The 22,322-nt window shown below is 34.9% G+C and overlaps 1 protein-coding gene across 38 annotated transcripts in view; it reads right to left on the bottom strand.

The window, feature by feature from the left end:
• Positions 1-22,322, bottom strand: part of Clasp2 (cytoplasmic linker associated protein 2) — a 216,242-nt gene that overhangs the window by 151,407 nt on the left and 42,513 nt on the right. For 29 of the 38 annotated variants that reach the window (XM_021238757.2, XM_087181377.1, XM_087181374.1 and 26 more), the window contains exon 7: positions 8,461-8,531. In XM_021238757.2, coding sequence (XP_021094416.1) covers positions 8,461-8,531 — 71 coding nt within the window. Of the gene's footprint in view, positions 1-1,964; positions 2,689-8,460; positions 8,532-22,322 lie in introns of those variants that run through there. The other 9 variants (XM_087181402.1, XM_087181406.1, XM_087181409.1 and 6 more) reach the window with 1 other exon arrangement.

Here is a 22,322-nt window from a genome sequence, read left to right as displayed (position 1 = left end):
TGGGGCTTGGAGGTAGCTCTGACGAGAAAATTTGTTTTTTCTTCATTTTTTTGAATTTTGCAAAGGAGATCATATTTGCATAGCAATTTCACAATTAAAGTTAAAAATAAGCAACACAGGTTAATTAGTGTAATACATTTGTTATGTATATTTACATCATTCTGGTGTGGTTTACCTGCATTCTATGTGATAGAAACTAATATGCAGAGGAATATATATCAAATTGTTAAGAACTATAAATCTAAGCCATATATATATTATTTTTATTTAGGTTATTTCATTTTTATAAGAATATATTATTTTAATCCAAAAGAAGTATTCTATGTTAGACAACTAGCTGGAAGGTTACCCTCCTAGCTTTAAAGAGATTTTTTACTTTAATTTTTTAAAAAATCAATACATTCCTAAACATCTAGCTGTATTATTATTATTTGAAAAAATAAAAACTAAGAAAATATACATTGATGTCCAATAAACCTAAAATGTTAATCTGGATATGGTTCAAACCAAATGCAAAATTAAGACTTGCTTGCAAATTAAGGTTAATTTAAATAAAACAAAACGAGAAGGAAAAGAAACTTGGCACAGCCTTTAAGTATATAAGAACTTGATTTGTTATCTTTTATCTTCAAAATTAGTAGTTAAAACTACATTCTCATTTATTTCCTTAGTCATATAAAAGTTACATAGATAATACATAAAATAAATACATAAATAAATACATACATAAAAGTTACATAAATTCTTTTGTACATAAATAACAATGTACAAAACTAAATTTACTATCATATTTATATTTAGATGTACATAATATTTAAATGACTATCAATATCATCATTTTGGTGAGTTATATCCTATTATATCCTATTATATCCTATTCCTCGTAGCCCTAAAGAAACAAAGTCCCTAGAGAGAAGTGGTTATTATATAGTCATAGGAAGGCTGAAAATATATTAGTTAAAACCTCTAAATACAAACAATTCTTAAGAACCTAGTAAAAAACATTCAAAATATTGAGAAACTTCACATTCCCCTTTGCACATATCTCTGATATTGATGTGATTATACAATATATCTCTTAAATATCTTAACAAAAGGCTTAATAATGGGGGGAAAAGGCTCAAATATTAAGTGTTATGAAGGATAATACTAAATGCATACTTGGGACTCTATTTTGTTACATTTGTTTTTTGTGCCTGGATCTGGGACGTATCTCAGCAAGCCTCAATTTCCCAATCTGTGAAATGGAAATACCAAAATACTATATACATTTCACACAGTTATTTGTACCTGAAGAGTTAATGTATATTACCTATATGAAAGTGTTTCTGAAAATCATAAAGCACAATAGAAATATATTTTTAAATTATCCTTATCAAAATAAAACACTAACAAAAATTACTTTTTAATCAAACTGTATTCTGTATAGAATTCTTAAAAGATTCTTTTCTTGAGAACTGTTTACTAGAGACACACTGACAAATCACAAACATTTTAATTAAAAGTGTTCATGGCAAGCCATTTGCATCTTTCAATATTTTATTACCACAGAATTTTACTGGTATTAAATATAATAGGAAAGATGTCAAGCTAGCTAATCAGAGCATCCTGTCAAATCTGTCATTCCTCCAAAGGCCATGTTCTCTTTTCAAAGCTTCTGCATACATTCCATGTTTCTTCCAATATCCCTTCATATCCAACACCAAGGACTGAAGGCTTGCTTGGATTGCAAGGTAAATTGTCACCTTACGTTTGCCAGATTCCATAAGAGACACATCAAGTGAAAAAAAATACCAAATGAAAACCACATATATGCATAAATGCACACACAAGTATATACACATACAAATACATTACGTGTCCTTCATTCTTTAGGGAGAAATATATTTCTTACATAGCAAATGATCATCACCTTAACAGGAAGTGTGTAACACAGCAAAAGAAGAAAAATAAACCTTACTCACCATCTCCCATAGCCATTCAGATGGTCCAGGGAGCTCTCTCAAACCAAGAGGTCAAACAGCACACCAAATAAGTGTAGCTCAGTGCCTGCGCCACTGGGTTTGGCCTGCAGCCTTCAGACACCCAAAGCACTGTGTGACCCAGGCCGCGCTGCAGCTCTGCACCGCAATAGCCAACAGCTGCTACTCCACTTCAAAATAAAAGTCTGGGGTCTTGCTGAAAACCCTCTTTTATTTAGCAGAGCCTAGCAGGGCTTGATCAAGATTATTCTTTAACTGCACATATGCTGTTAGATACAGGTTGTGATATTTCTCCTTGTACAAGTTGCCTGAAATTTAATCTAACAAAAGCTCTGGGAGCCAATAAATGCCATCCCACTGGGGGACTTTTAATGCAATCATCAAAACACAAGGCATGTGTTCAGCAATCATTTTCTGCTTCCTTAAAGATATCCATGTAATCAGAAGCAATCACATGATCCGATGGATTAACTGATTTGCGCCTTTTTAAAAAGGTTTTCATCCCTTTGTCGTTACCTTTTAATATTTACAACAGAAGATTGCTAGAAGTGCACAAACAGGAATAGCCCAGTTTCCATGATTAACTGCTCTCATTATGCAGGAAGCATTTCAGGCTGCCGTAAACAAATCACGTCAAAGGCAGCCCATCAAAGGCTGCTCTGTGTTCGGACAGCAGGGCCACACGGAACAAAGCTTGCTTCTGGTGGAGGAGACAGAACCTAGCCAGTGCGCAGCTGCAGGGAGGCAGAGCACCCTCTATCCAAGCGGCATAACCATCAGCCCATTATCAAGCTCACAAAAGGTAGGGCTCATGGTCATAAACAGATACATTTTTAAATCAACCCGCTTTGCTTTCCATCCCAGGATATGCCATAAAAATATACAAAACTATACTGGAAGTTACCTTATTGACTCACATAAATGAAACATCAAGGTAAATTTCAAAGGCTAAATTTCATGCCTTATTTTATTGCCAGCCTCTAAGAGTAATTAATTCTTTTCCTAGCAATTATTTCAAACAGAGAAGCTGGAAAATACTTTATGATGATTACATGACAAACTGTGTTATGTCCAACACACACACTAGACAAATCAAAATGAGGCATAATTTTTTTCACAGTGAATGAGAAAAAAGTTGCAGTCACAGCAACCAACACTGTTGGTGTTTACATCTTGGTTAGCATAGGAGACTCTAGAAAGCTCCATGACAACACCAGACCCTGCTGTAATCACAGGGGGCCTCCAACTTTCAGGCTTTTCCATCCTACCAGGCCAGCATTGCCTGCTTTGAGGCACAATATAATTAATTTTAATCCCAGTTTCCTTCTTAGTACAGCTAATTCTACTGTACTTAGGAACTCTAACTTACTTCTGTAACATGAGAATTAAAGTCAGAACTGAAAAACCCTCCAGACAACAACAACAACAACAACAACAACACAATTACATTTACTATTCCTAAACTAAATGATAGGCTCAAGTCTCTGATGACATAATTTACTTAGTGTTCATGAGTATGCTGAACTAGTGCTTTAGAAAATCAAATCAAAGCATTCAATCAGAACTGAGATCAAGAGTACAGCTATAGCAATTATGAAAGAAATCAAACAAAAGTATGTGATGTAAAAGTTATATATCATTGCATGTATAAGGGAAAAAATGGTAAAATAAAGACTTTCTCTGTACAGATGTAAATGAAATAGTGTTAAGCCATGTCAGTTCTCTCTATCCTAAAATGCTTTATGGGGTTCCTACTTCTAGAAGTCCATCAAAATTCCTCCCAAGGTCCACAAGACCATCAGGTCATGGTTCCTGTTCACTTCTCCAACTACATCCAATACATGATCTCCCATCTAAACCACCCTAGCCACATAGGCTCCAGGTAGCCCTACCCCCCTTCTCTTCTTCAAATATGACAAGTCCTTTTCAACATCAGGGCTTTTATGGTCACTGTTTTCTCTGGTCAAAGTATTTTCCTACATTGCATCCATGAGTGGTTCATTCTCATTTACCTGGTCTCAATTCAAATATGCCACCTCTTAAAAGTCTTGCCCCACTATTCTATCTAAAGTGACATCACTGAATTAATTTACAATTTCAATACCCTATTTTCTTTAATGATTATTCAGAGGATAACTTTTATAATGGCTCAAAAAAAGTTACATCACGTTTACAAATTTTGTTGTCTATTTAGAAGATGATGTTTTCATCACAAAATACTAAACAATATACTGTAAGATGTGTGGTTTCATTATTATGGCTTTAGGCAAAGACACAAAATTTTATTTACCTTAATTGTTTCTGGTCACAGAATATCATGCGGAACAAATACGAAATGTGTGCCATGTCTGAATGAACTCAGTAATTTGCTTTATATAAGAACCCTAAGTGAGAGAGAGAGAGAGTAGTAGTATCACAGTGGCTCTTCATTCTGTTGTATGCATGAACTATTTCCACAAGTCTTCATCCTGAGCCTTTATAGTGTCCTAAGATGTCTCCCAGTTCTATAACTTTATGTTACAGCTTTAGTTTGAACATGTGATAAAACTAAACCAACTAAGGGATGGAAAATTTGTGAAAAAAAAAAGGGCAGAAAATAAAGTTAATTTTCATTATATTTACATACAAAGTGTCTTCCAATTGTCATTTGTTAAAACTTGTTTTCAGTATTCAATTGATATATTTTTCTATCTGTGAAAATTATTCAAGTATCCTGGGTTAGAATAAACACACCGTAATTTTTCCTTCTTTCCTTTCCTCCCTTCCTCCTTCCTTTCTCTTTCTTTCTCCTCTACATCAGGGATGAACATTGAGCTATATCCCCAGCCCAGCTCCCTCACTTTGCCACCAGCTTTCAAGGCAGTCTTACTAAATTGTCCAGGCTGGCCTTGAACTTGTGATCCTTCTTCCTCAGTCTCTCCCATAACTAAATGTCATGGTTTGGATCTAAAATGTCCCACAAAAACTTTTACGTACTCTGAGGTGGAGTTTTTGAAAACTGATTGGATGTGGAACACTGTACTGTATTCACCAGAGGATTAATCCATTCATGAGTTCATGGCTGATTGTGCTGCTAGGCAGTGGGGCCTGGTTAGAGGTGGATCACTAGGGATATGACCTAGAAGGGTGTATTCTTGTGCCTGGCTCCTCCCTTCTTTCTGCTTCCTGCCTGCCAAGGGTTGAGTAGCTTTTTTCTTCCATGCCCTTCCATCATGCTGTTTCTGCCTTGGAACCAGCCAACCTTGGACTGAATCCACTGGAAACTGAGTAAATAAACCTCTCCTCTCTTAAGTTGCAGGTGTGGGATACTGTGTCCCATTGACAGGAAAGATGATTAACATACTGGGATTATAGGCACACACAACTATACCTGACCCACATCACAATTTTTGTCATTAATATTAGTGGAAATAATTTTTTTAATTTAATGGCCTCCAACTTAGCAGCAGCATTTTTTGGAATAATTTAAATTTATTGAACAAGGAGTAGTTGTTTTTTTCTCCATTATCTAGCATAATCACATTATACATCCATTTGTTTACTTGTTTATGATCCATCTCCCCGCCTAGGATATAAGCTCCTAAGGGCAGAAATTTTAAATTATATATATATATATATTTTTAATACAGGGTCTATGTAGTTCAGGGTGGTCTTGAACTCATTATGGAGCCAAGGCTGACCTCAAACAAATCCTCCTATTTCAGCCTCTCAAGTGCTAGGATTACAGGCATGCACCACCATGCCAGGGTAAATTATCTTTTTTACTGTTATGACATGATTTAATTTACATTTTAAGATGTTCACTCCAACTTCTGGGAAGCAAATGGATTCCAGGAGGCAAATATAGAACTGAAGTGTCTCTCAGCGGGCTGGGGGTTTAGCTCAGTGGTGCTGCCGCCTGCCTTACAAGCGCAAGGTCCTGAGTTCAAGCCCTGGTACAAAAAAAAAACCAAAAACAAAAAAACTAAACTAAAGAACACTGTGTTAGGAGTAGAGATTTTTAAAAAGGCAAATTGAAGTATGTTAGTATTTCAGAGACAGAAACCATTTATTAGTTAGAATGGGAAATCAAGTCAGGTTTCTAGCTTGAGACAACGATAGTCCCATTGACTGAAATAGATAAGACCAAAGAAGAAACAGATTTAAGGGGCAAGAATAAAAACAGCATTTTACTTCTGGGTATGTTAAGCCTGAAATGGCTATTAGACATGCAAATGGAGATGGCATTTAGGCCACAGCTACCAAGGCTAGAGCATAAAGGAGAGATGAAGGACAGCCAGAAGAATACATTCGGTAATCATCAGCAAAGAGGGAAAGAGAAAAGGAGGGAGGGAGGGAGACAGAGAAGCAGGGAGGGGGAAGTGGGGAGCCCTGTACCCCAGGACCTGCCAACATGATAAATGGGCTTCCTTCTTCTAGTTCCCTCCTTCGTCGTTAGCTAATTCATTATAGTATTTTTCAATGATAGCCTAATACAGTTGTCTCTTGGTATCCACAGGATAGATTCTGGGACCCTCCATGGACAATAAATTCTGAGGATGTCAAGTCCCTTATATAAAATGGTGTAGTGTAAGAAGATTTAATATATGTACCAAATTTGGTAGGTACCAAATACTCACAATGAATATAAACATTTTATATCATAAACATAAACTAAATAATAATAAGAATGAAAATGAGGAAAGGGTATTTAGAGATGGAGGGTGATAGGTGGGAAAGGGAAGGGGATTTAAAAGAAACATGGTGTGTTATATATACATGCACCTACTCTTCAAGATGAATGTAAACTTTATGTACTACAAACACATACTAATAAAAAAATTGGTGTGGTATCTGCATATAACCTATACATATCCTATCATATACTTTACTTGTAATACCTAAACAATGTAAAGATCATATAAACATTTCTTATACTGTATTGTCTAGGGAATAATGACAAGGAAACTCAGTACATGTTCAGAATAGTAGCCCTAAATATACTGTCAATGTGTAGTTGGCTGAATCTGTGGATATGGAATCCGCAGACATGGACACTGTGAATACAGGGGGACAATTGTACTGTCATCACAAACATCTGCATCCTAATATGTATATTATACACTTTAACTTTCACATTTGACTATTAGATCATAATCTCTAATACAATCTCTGGGACTCCTGAAAAAAAATGCCAGATACCCCCAAACTATCCTGTTTATGGAGTGATAAACAAGAAGGAAAAAATGGAACAGAAAACAAGCTACCATTCTGACAGTAACAGAAATAACCTCATTAAATATAAGACTAACAGTGCTTTCAAAATAAACCTTATCCAAAAAAACTGTTTGAATTTTATAATACATATCATACATTTTTCCTTAAGAGTTGTAACTACATAATCTAGAATACACAAATAAGAATATTACAAAAACACGCAAGTCTCAGTTCAAGGAATTTTAGCAACTGTCCCTCTTTCCTGCTGTTTTTTGTTTCTATACACATGGACAGAGGTAAATGCTAGAAAAATTAGGACGAGGTACTTAAACACCTTCTATTCAGAGAAGAGAAGTGAGAAATAGTATGCAATGAGGGTGAGAACTGGTGGCACTGAACTCAATTTATGCTTTAGAACTAATTTAGATTAGGTTAGACACAAAAACATTAAATTTTCACTACATCTTACTTCCTACACCACAACAAATTTCAATCTTGGCTTAACCTAAAGAAAAAAACTTTATATTTTTAACTGGCTTTCCAAGTACTTAACTACAAATTCATATACTAAATATTTTTCTCCAACATCAGTTACATTATAAAGCTTAGCAGTCTAATATGAAGCTTCTTTCCTAGGTGGAAAAAACATCTATATTATCTCTGGAAACAGAATATATTCTTCACATATGTGGCTAATTAATATCTAAATAAAGACTGAAGTCTAGGTAAATGCTACTCAATAAAATTAAACACAATTTATCAGCTTTACAAAAAGAAGAGGAACCACAAAATCAAACAAATACCAATTTATCCGTAGACAAGGATGTTAATGTCAAACCTCCCTGAATTCCAACTTGGTCTCATTTTACTTAAGAAGCTAAAGATGGTTATTCTAGTGAAATTTCTTCATATTTGTTTCTTAACCAGTATCATCACTGAGAATTTACATAAAGGTGAAACTGAGGCTTTGTAACACACAATTTCTATTAAAAACAACTACTCTGGGAATGAATAATGCATTTCATGCATGGAATATGGAGATCAAGAGGAATATTTCATTACAGAAGACACAAAAAATAAGGCAAAAGAATGATGTCATTTTACACAACAGATCCACTATTAAATTTTTACTTACTCCAAAAAAAGGGAGTAGGTAATAATCATAAAAATTTTGTTATTACACTAAGTTTGCAAGCTATAAAATCAACTCTTCTATATTAGTGATATAATAGTTGGTGTGAAAATACATTTTAGTTTGAGACCTGGAATAACTTACTCTTACCTTTGGAGACACTCAAAATCATACCGCCTGAATTTTGCACTTCATCAAATTTGGCAAATATCATTTCTAATCTGGGAATAAAGAATAAATTGTTTTTATATAGAGATGAATAAAACAATTTCTTCCACCATCTTCCTTAGAAAAAACAATTCTAGGGATCCAGCTAGTTCTCTACAACTGTATTTTTTTTAAAACAATTAATTCACTTACTAAAAAAAGACACAAAACCCATCCCTTTTCAGTTGAAAGGAAAAGCCAAATACAAGCAGGACTCTACATACTTGCAGGTATGTTTGTAAAAAGACAACTTTCACCTAAGCAGTTTTGCAGTAAAACTGCTACTCAAAATCCAGCAAAGCCTTTCTAGTTACAACCTTATAATAAATCTATTTAGGCACCAATATAAACTTTTAAAAGTACATAAAAATTATGCTAAGGAAACTTAAGGCAAACATAAAAAGAATGAATTGTAAAATACTAGAAATGAAAGTGATGCTGGTATGACTGATAATCTGATGCTCTCCCTATTAATCTATTTTCACGTCATATCAATTTCATTGGTACTATCAATTTTATATGCAGGATAGCTACTCTTTCTATACTTCTGCTATTGCTTCTTTTTAGTTAAAGATATGTTACTTAGCCAGGCATGGTAGCATATGCCTATAATCCCAGCACTCAGGAAGCTGGGGCAGGAGGATCACTGTAAATTTGAGGCCTGTCTGAACTAATCAAAAAGTTGAGGCCTGTCTGAACTGTCTCAAAAAGCAAACAAAAAAATTCTTATTATAAAAGAAGTAATATACAAAGTTAGGAAATGTAAATAGTAATAAAGAAAAAAACACAATATATATTCCCACTTTTACTGTATCATTTCTAATGTTTTACTGTATATTCATATATAAATTTTCTTCAGAATGAAATGAGATCATACTGAAGGCTTTTTTATAAGCTTGCATTTTCTAATGTATCAAACCATGGTTTATTCTTAAATTCATGACTTTAAGACTTAAGAATGGGAGGAGGGCCTCTGTTAATTTGTCTTGACAACTGTTTTTCCTCTGGCTTACCCTTATGTTTGTGTCATGATTTTATTTCCTAAAACCTTCCTTAAGCCTTGGTCCACATTCTGTCACTTCTTACTAATAAACTGAGGATATAGATACTTTTTGAAATACAAATGTCTTATTAGCTAATTCCAGTAATAAATAACTAAAAAAAATTTAGCTGAAAATCCTTTAAGGGATTTTCTAAACTGTCTAGTTACACATCTGAAAGCACTTCAGTGGAAAGAAATAGGATCCTTCATCCTACAAAACAGTATCTTCTTGAGGGCTGAACAGACATATGTCAGGCTGCCCAAAAATGTTGTCATGAAACAGAAGGGAACACTGGAATTGGAAGCTGGCATTCAGAATGAAGTCCAGACAGGCCAGAAGCAGAAAGGAGAGGATTTAGGAAACCTGTTAGAGAAAGAAAAAAAAAAAAAAAAAAAAAAGAGGAGAATAAATGTTCAGGAGCATGAGATTGGGCTGAGGATGTATCTCAGTGGTACAGTGCTTACCTAGTATGCATGAGACCCTACGTTCAATCCCCAGTACCTCATAAAAAGAAAGAAAAAAGGAAGGAAAAAGAAGCGTAAGATTAACACCCAGCTATAGAGCAAGAAAATGGGAGTAGAAAATTTAGGACAGAAAGCTCAAAGAAAAAGACATTAACAAGAAACTGAGGCAGGGCAGATAAAACATTAAGCAATGAATAGTTATATAGGCAGCTTTATTGGAAAGAGAAGACAAATTGAAATAGTAGGTAAATATAACAAGAATTGGGGAGAGGAAGAAGAAACAGTGGTCAGATTGGAGGATTTTGGACCAACACTGGGCTGGGAAGGCATGCTGAGAAGATGCTTACCACATACCCTTCTTCTTGCTGCCAGTTCTCATGTATGTTTGCTCTTCGTATGATTGTTGTACTCTCTTTTCAAGTCTCCCTTTCCTTCTAAATTCTTCTCACTTTACCAACTTTCATGTAAAACTACAACGTAATTTGCATCTGGTATTTATTGAAAAGATTTTACTCCTTCATTCAAAATTTTATTAAAGGCAAATGTGAGGCCAAGGATTTAGCTTAGTGGTTCCACTGCCTGCCTCACAAGCAAAAGGACCTGAGTTCGATTGCCGGTACTAAAAAAAGAGGCAAATTTATACTTATCTTTGAACAGTGAGAAAAAGGAACAGTGTAAGTTTCTTCCTATGTAGCCCTCATTGGATCCCCCAATCCCCAACCATTAAGCTCCACATATCTATTTTAGAAAAGCAAATTTATAACAGAACTATTGGACACATAATCTGGTGAAGAGGAAGAAAGAAACAAGTTAGGAATAGAAAGAGGAATCTAAGATGTTTCAAGTAATCCAGGGACATAAAATAGCAGACTCAACAGAAGGAAACTATAACATAGGCAAGATTTCCCAAAAGAATATAAACAATTTAGGAGATCAGTAAAGCTCTAGGACAGTGCTGATTCATAGTGTAAGGAAAATAGAAAAGCAACTCTAACCAAAGTCCACTTGTAAGTTTACAGTGAGAATAATGTCACAAGTATAATATAAATGATTAGATATCTCAGAAATTAACTTTTTTCTGAGACAAGTTTTTGCTATGTTGCCCAGGCTGGCCTCAAATGTGATCCTCCTGCTTCAGCTTCCCATATAGGTACAATTATAGGCATGTACCAATGTGGCCAGCTCTGAGCCTATCTTTTAAATAATCACTTTACTGAGATAGAGTCCACATCCTACACAATTCACTTTAGCAAACTGTAAGTCAGACCTGTGGGTGTAGTCCAAGGATAGACCATTTGACCTAGCATGTGCAAGTCCTTGTGTTCAATCCACTGCACCAAAAAAAAATGAAAAAAAAAATCAAAACCATAAAAAAACTGCACACAGTACAGAATTCAATGGTTTTTACTATATCTACAGAGTTGTGTAACTATGACCACAATCAGTTTTACAGTATTTTCATATTCCAAAAAGAGAGCACCTGCCTAGTATGTACAAGGCCCTGGGTTTAATAAAAATAAATTAAGAAAGAAAAAAAAGTAAGTCACAAAGTGGGAAAAGATATTTGAAACATATAGCTGGCAATAGTTTGTACCCAGAATACGTAAGTAGGTTCCACAATGACTTGTACCCAGAGCATATAATGTAGTTCCACAAATCAATTTTTTTAAAAGTACAAGTAACCCTGTTTAAAAAAGGACAAAAGAGCTACAAACACTTTACAAAGTAACAGATCCAAATGGCTGATAAATATATGAAACACTGCTACTTTAAATACTTCTTGAAGGACTATGCAACATTCTCCCTCCCATTTTATCATCATACTACTAAATCCTATTCAGGGCAGTTCTTTTTACTTAGTACATCATTTCAGCATTAACAAAAGCAAAAATCATAAGGTATATTAAAAGGCAAAAAACCCCCCAAAACCCCAGTACAGTATGAAGAAAGAGTAAGAACCAGACTCAAATATGGTAGGTATGCTGGAATTATCAGACCAGGAATTTTTAAAAACTATGCAATATGCTAAGGGCTCCAATGAATAAAGCAGATAAATAAACAGATGACTAAAAGAGAGACAGAAAGTCTAAGAACAAAAAAGAAAAAAGAGATCAAAAACAGTAACTTAAATAAAAAAATGTCTTTAGAGGGACTTTTGGGCAGGGTGGGGGGTACCAGGGATCGAACTCAGGACATTGCGCTTGCAAGACAGGCGGCAGCACCACTGAGCTAAATCCCGGGCCCTAGAGGGACTTATTTTTAAACTGGACATTACAGAGCAAAAGAATCTGTAAGCTCGAGGATATGGCAATAAAATTCTCCAATACCAAGAAGGAAAAAAAAAAACAATGCAAAAGAATGGTGAGGCAGCTACAAAAGATATAACATACACATAACAGGAATAAAAAACAAAAAAGAATGAACAGAAGAAATACTTTAAGAAAAAAAAAATTACTGAGAATTTCCCCCAAATTAATGTGCTACCAAATCACAAAAGCAGAAAGCTCAGAGAACACGAGCAAGATAAATGCCAGAACTATATCTAAGCATACGGTACTCAAATTACAGAAGACCAAAGATAAAGAAAAAGATATTCAAAATGGGGGGGTGGGGCACTGTACTTATATAGGGAGTACATCCAAATTCTCAGAAAACATGCAAACAGAGAGTAAAAAGAAAAAAAAAATTCACCAGCCTAGAATTCTGTGCCCAGTGAAATTATCTTTCAAAAGTGAGAGAACTGAAGACTTTGTCAAATAAACAAAAACAGACTGTCACCTGTAAAACTTTGCTCATAAGAAATGTGAAAAAGGAGTTCTTTAGAAAGAAGAAAAATTATATAGATCAGAAACTCAGATCTAATAGGAAACTAGTAAGGAAATGAGCATCAGAGAAGGAATAAGTAAAAGTGAAATAAAGTAAAGTAAATAAAAACTTTCACCAGCACTCCAGGAAGCTAGGGCAGGAGGACTGCAAGTTCAATCACAGACTGGGCAACTCTGCCAGACCTTGTCTCAAAATTTAATCTTAAAAAAGGGGGTATGTATTAGGGACGCAGCTCAGTGAGAAGGCCCTGGTTTTAATCCCAGTACCATAAAGAGGAAAATAAATTTTTTTTTCATTTTTCTTATTCTTTTTCTCAACAGTGCTGGGGATTGAACCCAGAACCCTGCATGTGCTAGGCACACACTCTATCACTGAGTTACATCCTCAGCCATCATTTTTTAAAATTCTTAATATATTTAACAGACACAGGCTTTAAAAAAATAATAACAGCAAAAAATTAATCCAATTATGTATACTTATGTATGTGTATTTATAGTATGCATGTTCATGTATGTTTATGTAGAAGTAAAATGAATGACAGCAATATGCAAGGGATGAGAGGGAGACATTAGGATTATTTTGTCATAAGGCATTCGCCCTATCTATGAAGTGGTGCATTTGGAAACAGACTTGAATTATTTGTAGATGTATATTGCAAAGAATCACTTAAAAATCTTTTAAAAAAATTGTTTAAATGATGTGCTAACAAAGGGGAAAAAATGCAATCATTACTCAACTTTAAAGACAGAAGCTATAGTGGATGCTACAGAAACAGTGGAAGACAGTAAATAAAATCCAAAATAAGCAGAAGAAAAAAATAAAAATCAGAGAAGAAATCAATGATATTAAAAACAAGAAATCAACAGAGAAAATTCAAAAGCTAATTCACTGAAAAGATTAATGAAAGTGAGAGCCCTCCAGGGCAAGGCTAAGAAAGAGTGAAGACACAAATCACTAATATCAAAAATGAAATGAGGACATCACTACAGATCCCATAGACATTTTAAAGATAATTCATATGATCCTGTCAGTAGTGCAGAAAAGAAAAGCGTCTCACAAAAACCCAAAACCCATTCATGAGAGATTAAAAAAAACACCAAAAAACCAAAAACTCAGTGAACTGGGAACAGAGGAGAACTTGCTCAAATTGATTAAAAAAAAAACCCAGGGCCAGGGATTTAGCTCAGTGGTTTCACTGCCTGCTGTGCAAGCTCAAGGACCCGAGTTCAATTCCCAGTACCAAAAAAAAAAACAAAACCAGGAACAAAGGTTAATATCACACCTTAATGAAAAGAAACTAGAAAATTTCTCAATACGATTAGAAATAAGGCGAGAATGTCTCTACTTGAGAGTTCTTGTTAACATTGTACTGGAAATCCTAACTAATGCAGTGAAACAAGAAAAGGAAAAGGTACATGGATTGAGAAGTAAGAAATAAAATTGTTTTTGTTTACAAATGACATGATCATCTATGGAGAAAATCCAAATGAACTGACCAAAATATCTTCTGGAACTAATAATCAATTATGTAGCAAGGTTTCAGGACACATAGTCAATTGCCTTCCTATACAGCCCTCCTTTGGTATTTCTATGGGAATGATTCCAGGAAACCCCCTTGGATAATAAAATCTCCATATGCCTAAGTCCCTTATATAAAATGACACAGTATTTGCATATAACATACTCAACTCCTCCTGTACACATTAAACCATCTCTAGTTTACTTATTCAATACAATTTAAATGCTAGGTAAATAATTATTAGACAGTATTGTATTGTTCAGGGAATACTGACACCCCACCCCCCCCGCAAAAAAAAAAGTCTGTACAGACACAATTTTTTCCCCAAATATTTTCAATCTAGTTACTTGAATCTGGAGGTCTGGAACCAGATGGATACAAAAAGCCAACTATCCATGAGCAATGAACAAGTGGAATTTTAAATTTTATAAAACCTACTATATTAACACCCTTAAAAATGAAATACTCAAGTATAAAACTAACAAAGTAAACACAAGAACTATATGACAAATGTATAAAACTCTAATGAAAAAGAATGAAATAGAGATATAGTCCACATTTGATGAACAGGAAGACTGAATATTGTCAAGATGTCAGTTCTCCTCAACTTAATATATAAATTCAATGCAGTCAATCAATATGTCAGCAAATTATTTTGCATTTATCAACAGATTCTAAAATTAAAATGGAAAGGCAAAAGACTCAGAATAGCTTACAAAATATTGGAGAGAAAAGCTGAATACAGAAGTATCATTTGACTCAGCTATACCTCTCCCAGGTATATTCTCAAAAGATTTAAAGATCATACTATAGTAATATATGTATGCCCAATATCTATAGCAGCACAATTCACAATAGCCAAGCTCTGGAAACAAGCCTAGATGCCCATCAACAAATGAATGAATAAAAAATTTTGAGATATATATAAATATGTGTGTATGCATACACACACACATACATTTGAATATTATTCAGCCATAAAGAAGAATAAAACCATGTCATTCAAAGGAAAAATGGATGGAACTGCAGAACATCACACTAAGGGAAATAACCCAGATTCAGTTAATTATCTTGTTTTCTAAGAGAAACCTAAAATATAAATACATAAATAAATGAATAAATAAAATAAAGGAGAGATGATAGAAAATTAGAAGGTATATTCTTGGAAAGAAGGATTAAGGTATGGAAGAGGAAAGGGAAAGGGAGATAAAAGGAATAAAAATGATCAAGATAAGTTATATGCACATAACAATTCCCCAAAACAAACATCACTATTCTGTATTATAAACATGCACTAATTTTTAAAAAATTGAAGATGAAAAACCAAGTTGAAAGACTACCTGATTTCAAGTCTTAGTATAAAGCAGTGGTGCCAAGCCTATGGCATGTGTGCCTCAGCAAGATATTTGTATCACTGAAAGCTCTTAAAAGTTCACCATCATTGCTATAAAGCTACAAGCAGTGTGGTATTGACAAAAAACAGACAAAAGGACAGAGAGCAAAGAACCCAGAGGGGCTGGGGATTTAGCTCAGTGGTTCCAGCGCCTACCTTGGTGGATGCCTAGCAAGCACAAGGTCCCAAGTTTGATCCCTGGCACCAAAAAACAAAACAAAATGGCCCAGAAAGGGACCCACATATATAAAAAGTCAATGATCTTTGAAAAAGTGGGCAAAGACAATACAATGAAGATAGTCTTTTCAACAAATGGTGCTAGGACAATTGTACATTTACATATAAATAAATGAATTTAGGTAAAGACCTTTGATTCTTCACAATGAAAACAAAAAGCTATAAAACTCACAGAAGACAACAGAGAAGAAACTCTAGTTGATACTGGGTTTAGTGATGACTTTTTAAATATGACAGCCACAATGGAAATAACTGTTAAACTGGACTTCATTAAAACTAAAATCTTCTCATTGCAAAGGACACCGTCAAGAGAAAATAAGGCAAGCCACACACAGGAACAAAATATTTGCAAAAGACTGCTACCCAAAGTATACCAAAAACTTTATAATAATAAGAAAATGAACTACCAAATTTAAAAACTGGCAAACCATCTAAATAGGCATTTCACCAAAGAAGATATTCAAATAGCAATTATGCATAAAAAAATGTTATCACAGGTTACTGGAGAAATGCAAATTAAAACAATAATAAGACACCACCACAAACCTATTAAAATGACTAAATGTAAAACACTGAGGGGCCAGGGATTTAGCTCAATGGTACAGCACCTGCCTCCTAAGCATATGGTCCTGAGTTGGATCCCTAGTACTGCATGAAAAATAAATAAATAAATAAATAAATTAAATAAAACACTGATAATACTAAATGCTGGCAAAGCTATGGAGCAACAGGAACTCTCATTCATTGCTGGTGGGAGTGCAAACTGGGACTGAGACTTGGAAGACATCTCACAGTTTCTCAAAAGACTAAACGTAATCTGTCAATTAGGTCTAGAAGGCTTTTGACCAAGTTTTTTGGGTTCTCTATGTAAAGTATCATATCATCAGCAAATAACGACAGTTTCACTTCTTCCTTCCCTATCTTTATTCCTTTTATTTCTTTCTCTTTTCTAATTGCTATGGCTAATGTTTCCCGAACAATATTGAACAGGAGTGGTGATAGTGGGCATCCTTGTCTTGTTCCTGATTTTAGCATGAAAGTTTTCAGTTTTTGACCATTTAGTATGATGTTGGCTATTGGTTTCTCATAGATAGCCTTAATTAGGTTGAGATAAAGACCTTCTATTCCAATTTTCTGTAGCATTTTTATCATGAATGGGTGCTGGATTTTCTTAAATGCCTTTTCTACATCTATTGAGATGATCATATGGTTTTTGTCCTTGACTCGGTTAATATAGTGTATTACATTTATTCATTTACGGATGTTGAATCATCCTTGCATCCCTGGGATAAATCCAACTTGGTCAAGGTGTATGATCTTCTTGATGACCCTCTGTATTCTGTTTGCCAGTATCTTGTTGAGGATTTTTGCATCAATGTTCATTAGGGAGATTGGCCTGTAGTTCTCTTTTTGGGTTAGGTCTTTCCCTGGTTTTGGAATTGAAGTAACATTTGCTTCCAAGAAAGAATTTGGAAGCCTTGCTTCCCTTTCAATTTCCTTGATGAGTTTAAAGAGTAATGGTGATGGTTCTTCTTTAAACGTCTTGTAGAATTCAGCAGTGAAGCCATCAGGACCTAGGTTTTTCTTTGTTGGTAAATTTTTTATTACATTTTCAATTTCACTCATTGTTACTGGGGTGTTTAGAATTTCTATATCTTCTTCATTTAACTTTGGCAATTTGTATGTATCTAGGAATCTGTCCGTTTCTTCTGTGTTTTCCATTTTATTAGATTACAGGTTCTCAAACTAGGTATTGATGGATCCTCTGAATTTCTGCTGGATCTGTTGTGGCTTCACCTTTTTCATTCTTGGTTGCATGGATTTGTGCCTTTTCTTTCCTTTTTTTGATAAGGTTGGCTAAAGGTTTATCAATTTTATTTATTCTTTCAAAAAACCAGCTCTTCGATTCATTGATTTTTTGTATTGTTCTCTTATTCTCCATTACATTGATTTCTGCTTGGATCTTTATAATTTCCTTTCTTGTACAAGCTTTGGGTTTGTTATGCTCTTCTTTTTCTAGGAGCTTGAGGTTCTGCATTAGGTTATTTAACTGAGTTCTCTCTGTTGTCCTAATATGGGCATTCACTGCTATGAATTTCCCACGCAGAACTGCTTTCATTGTGTCCCACAGATTCCTGTATGTTGTACTGGCATTATCATTTACTTGTAGAAACTGTCTTAATTTCTTCTTTAATTTCCTCTGTGATCCATTGGTTGTTCAGGAGAGTGTTATTCGATTTCCATGTGTTTGTTGATGTTTTGCGGTTTCTTATGTTATTGATCTCCAATTTTATTGCACTATGGTCTGATAATATATAGAGGATAACTTGAATTCTTTTACATTTACTTAGATTTGCCCTATGAGCTAGCATGTGATCTATTCTGGAGAATGACCCGTGTGCAGCTGAAAAGAATGTGTATTCTGATTTTGTGGGGTAGAACACTCTATAAACATCTATTAAGTCCATTTGTTCAATAGCTTGGTTCAGTTCTAGAATTTCATTGTTAATTTTTTTCCTAGATGATCTGTCTATTTGTGATAGAGGGGTATTGAGGTCCCCCACTACAATTGTGTTACTGTTTATTTGGTTTCTCATGTCCATTAATATTTGTTTTGTATAGTTGGGGGCATTCGTATTTGGTGCATAAATATTTAGGATTGTCATCTCTTCCTCTTAGATTGTTCCCTTCACAAGGATACAGTGACCATCTTTGTCTCTCTTAATTAGTTTTGGTTTGAAATCTACTTTGTCTGCCAATAAGACTGCTACCCCTGCTTTTTTCTGGGTTCCTGTCATGTGGAGAACTGTTTTCCATCCTTTTACTTTCAGTCTATGAATTTCCTTTGGAGTTAGGTGTGTTTCTTGTACACAGCATATTGCTGGGTTTTGCTTCTTAATCCATTGTCAGTCTGTTTCTTTTGATTGGTGAATTGAGGCCATTAACACTGATAGTTATAATTGAGAGATACTGACTCATTCTTGCCATGATGTTTTATTGTTGTTGGCTCTTTTCTTATTTTTCCCCCTTTCCCTTTAGTGCCTTACCTTGCCTGGTGTCTTTTCTCTGCTGGCCCTCACAGAGTTGTGACCTTCATTGTCTTTTTCTAGGATATTGCATAAAATTGTTTGGAGTGCTGGTTTGGTGTTCATGAAATTTCTCAGGTGTTCTTTCTTTGTCATGGAAGTATCTAACTTCCCCATCGATTTTGAAAGATAGTTTTGCAGGATACAACAGTCTAGGTTGGAAGTTATTTTCTTTTAGGGCTTGAAATACTTCACTCCAGGCTCTCCTTGATTTGAGGGTTTGTGTTGAGAAGTCTGCTGTGATTCTGATGGGCTTTCCTTTGTAGGTGATTTGTTTCTTTTCTCTAACTGCCTGTAGAATTTTGTTCTTCTGTTGGGTTTCTGGGATCTTGACTATTATATGTCTAGGTGTAGATTTTTTTTTTTTTTTGGTGTAGATTTTTTTTGATCGTGTCTGGGTGGAGTTCTATATGCTTCACTTATCTGTGTGTCCAATTCTCCACCTCTGTCTGGGAAGTTTTCTACTATTACTTCTGTGAACAGTTTTTTTATGTCAATTGTACTTTCTCAGTAGATGCAGAAAAGGCATTTGACAAAAAATCCAGCACCCATTCATGATAAAAACGCTACAGAAAATTGGAATAGAAGGTCTTTATCTCAACCTGATTAAGGCTATCTATGAAAAACCAATAGCCAACATCATACTAAATGGTCAAAAACTGAAAACTTTCACGCTAAAATCAGGAACAAGACAAGGATGCCCACTATCACTACTCCTGTTCAATATTGTTCTGGAAACATTAGCCATAGCAATTAGAAAAGAGAAAGAAATAAAAGGAATAAAGATAGGGAAGGAAGAAGTGAAACTGTCATTATTTGCTGATGATATGATACTTTACATAGAGGACCCAAAAAACTCAGTCAAAAGCCTTCTAGACCTAACTGACAGATTCAGTAGGGTAGGTGGATATAAGGTCAACACTCAAAAAACAATAGCCTTCTTGTACACAAATAGCAGACCCATTGAGAGAGAAATTCGGGAAATAATTCCTTTTACAACAGCATCTAAAAAAATGAAATATAGAGGAATCAACCTAACAAAGGAAGCAAAAGACCTCTACACTGAAAACTACAGCACTCTGAAGAAGGAGATCGAAAAGGATATAAGAAAATGGAAAGATATCCCTTGTTCCTGCGTAGGAAGAATCAATATAGTGAAAATGGCCATACTTCCAAAACTACTATATAGATTTAATGCAATACCGATTGAAATTCCAACAATATACTTCACAGAATTAGAGAAAACAATCCAAAAATTCATTTGGAAGCAGAAGAAACCTAGAATAGCAAAAGCAATTCTGGGCAACAGAGACATGGCTGGGGGTATCACAATCCCCAACTTGAAACTATACTACAAAGCAAAGCTACTGTGATAAAAACAGCATGATACTGGCAAAGAAACAGACCTGAGGATCAGTGGAATAGATTAGAAGGTGTAGAAACAACTCCAGGCATACTCAGCCACCTCATCTTTGACAAAGGAGCCAATCACCCTCATTGGAGAACAGACACCCTGTTCAATAAATGGTGTTGGAAAAACTGGATTTCAACCTGCCAAAGATTAAAACTAGACCCATACCTATCACCATGCACTAAACTAAGATCAAAGTGGATTAAAGAGCTAAATATCAAGACAGAAACAGTAAACTTGCTGGAAGATAAGTTAGGTAGAACTCTCAATAACATTGGCATAGGAAAAGACTTAATGAACAAAACTTCAGTAGCACGGGAGCTAACACAAAGAATCAACAACTGGGATCTCATCTTATTAAAAAGCTTCTGCACTGCAAGAGAAACTACCAACAGAGCTAAGAGACAACCTACAATATGGGAAGAAATTTTTAGCAGCTGTACCTCAGACAAAGGCCTACTATCTAGAATATATAAAGAACTGAAAAAAATCAGACCCCCCAAATTCAAAAACCCAATTCAAAAATGGGCATCCGAAATGAACAGACAGTTCTCAGACAAAGAAGTAAAAGCAGCAAATAAATATATGAAAAAATGTTCAACATCACTGGTCATTTGAGAGATGCAGATGAAAACAACACTGAGATTCCACCTCACCCCACAAAGAATGGCTGCTATCAAGAAATCAACCAATAACAAATGCTGGCGGGGGTGTGGAGAGAAAGGAACCCTTCTCCATTGTTGGTGGGAGTGTAGACTGGTGCAACCACTGTGGAAATCCATATGGAGATACCTCAAAGAACTAGGGCTTGAGGTCCCATTTGACCCAGCTATTCCCCTGCTGGGCATCTTCCCAAAAGAATTAAAAGAATCATATCACAGCGATATATGTGCACCCATGTTTAGAGCGGCACAGTTTGTAATAGCTAAGGTTTGGAAACAGCCCAAGTGCCCATCAACGGGAAACTGGATAAAGAAGATGTGGTGTTTTTATAAAATGGAGTACTACTCAGCCATAAAGAACGAGAAACTATAGTCATTTACAGCTAAATGAATGCATACTGAGGCCATACTCTTAAGTGAAATAAATAGGACACACGTGTAAATACCGAATAATATCTCTAGTGTGAGAAACTGAAAGTGTAAATAAGGATGAAAATGATTAAAATGAATAACTGATAATTTGAAATAGGAAAAGGTCCAAAGGTGGAGGGGTGGTGGGAGGGGAAAGAGAAAGGGAAGAAGGGAAAGGAAAAAGTATGAGAAAGAAAAAAAAAATGGAAACAAAGTCTATGTAAATAGGGAAGGGTGGTGGGGGTGAAGGGCGCATAGGTAATGGGGAAAAAAATAAGAACTAAGATACATCATGTTCAGGTACAAACACCCAATGATAAATGTAAATGTATTGTATACCTAAAATGTATCAATTAATATATAAATTTTAAAGAAAACAAAAACAAAAAACTAAACGTACTCTACCAGAGACTAGGGATGTGGCTAAGTGGTAGAGGTCTTGCCTTGCATGCACAAGGCTCCCTGGGCTCAATTCTCAGCAAAAATAATAAACATACCCTACCATACAACACAACAATTGTACACCTTGTTATTTACCAAAAGAGATGAAAACTCTAGCCCAGACAAAAAGCTGAACACAATATTTATATTTATATCAATATTTAAATGATGCTAGTATATACACACATGCATATGTATTCTACCTTTTGAATATCAAAAAAATTTAGAAAACTTGAACCTTTTGCAAATAAACAAATGAAATTAAAACTTTTAAAAATGTGATGTACATGTATCAATTCCCCATGATAAACT

Source organism: Heterocephalus glaber, unplaced genomic scaffold (genome assembly GCF_053883595.1).
Source record: "Heterocephalus glaber isolate CG9 unplaced genomic scaffold, H.glaber_assembly_v1.0 deba00001472, whole genome shotgun sequence".
Lineage (NCBI taxonomy): Eukaryota > Metazoa > Chordata > Mammalia > Rodentia > Bathyergidae > Heterocephalus > Heterocephalus glaber.
Note: the sequence above shows the minus strand (reverse complement) of the source record. Positions and strands in the feature narration are given on the sequence as shown.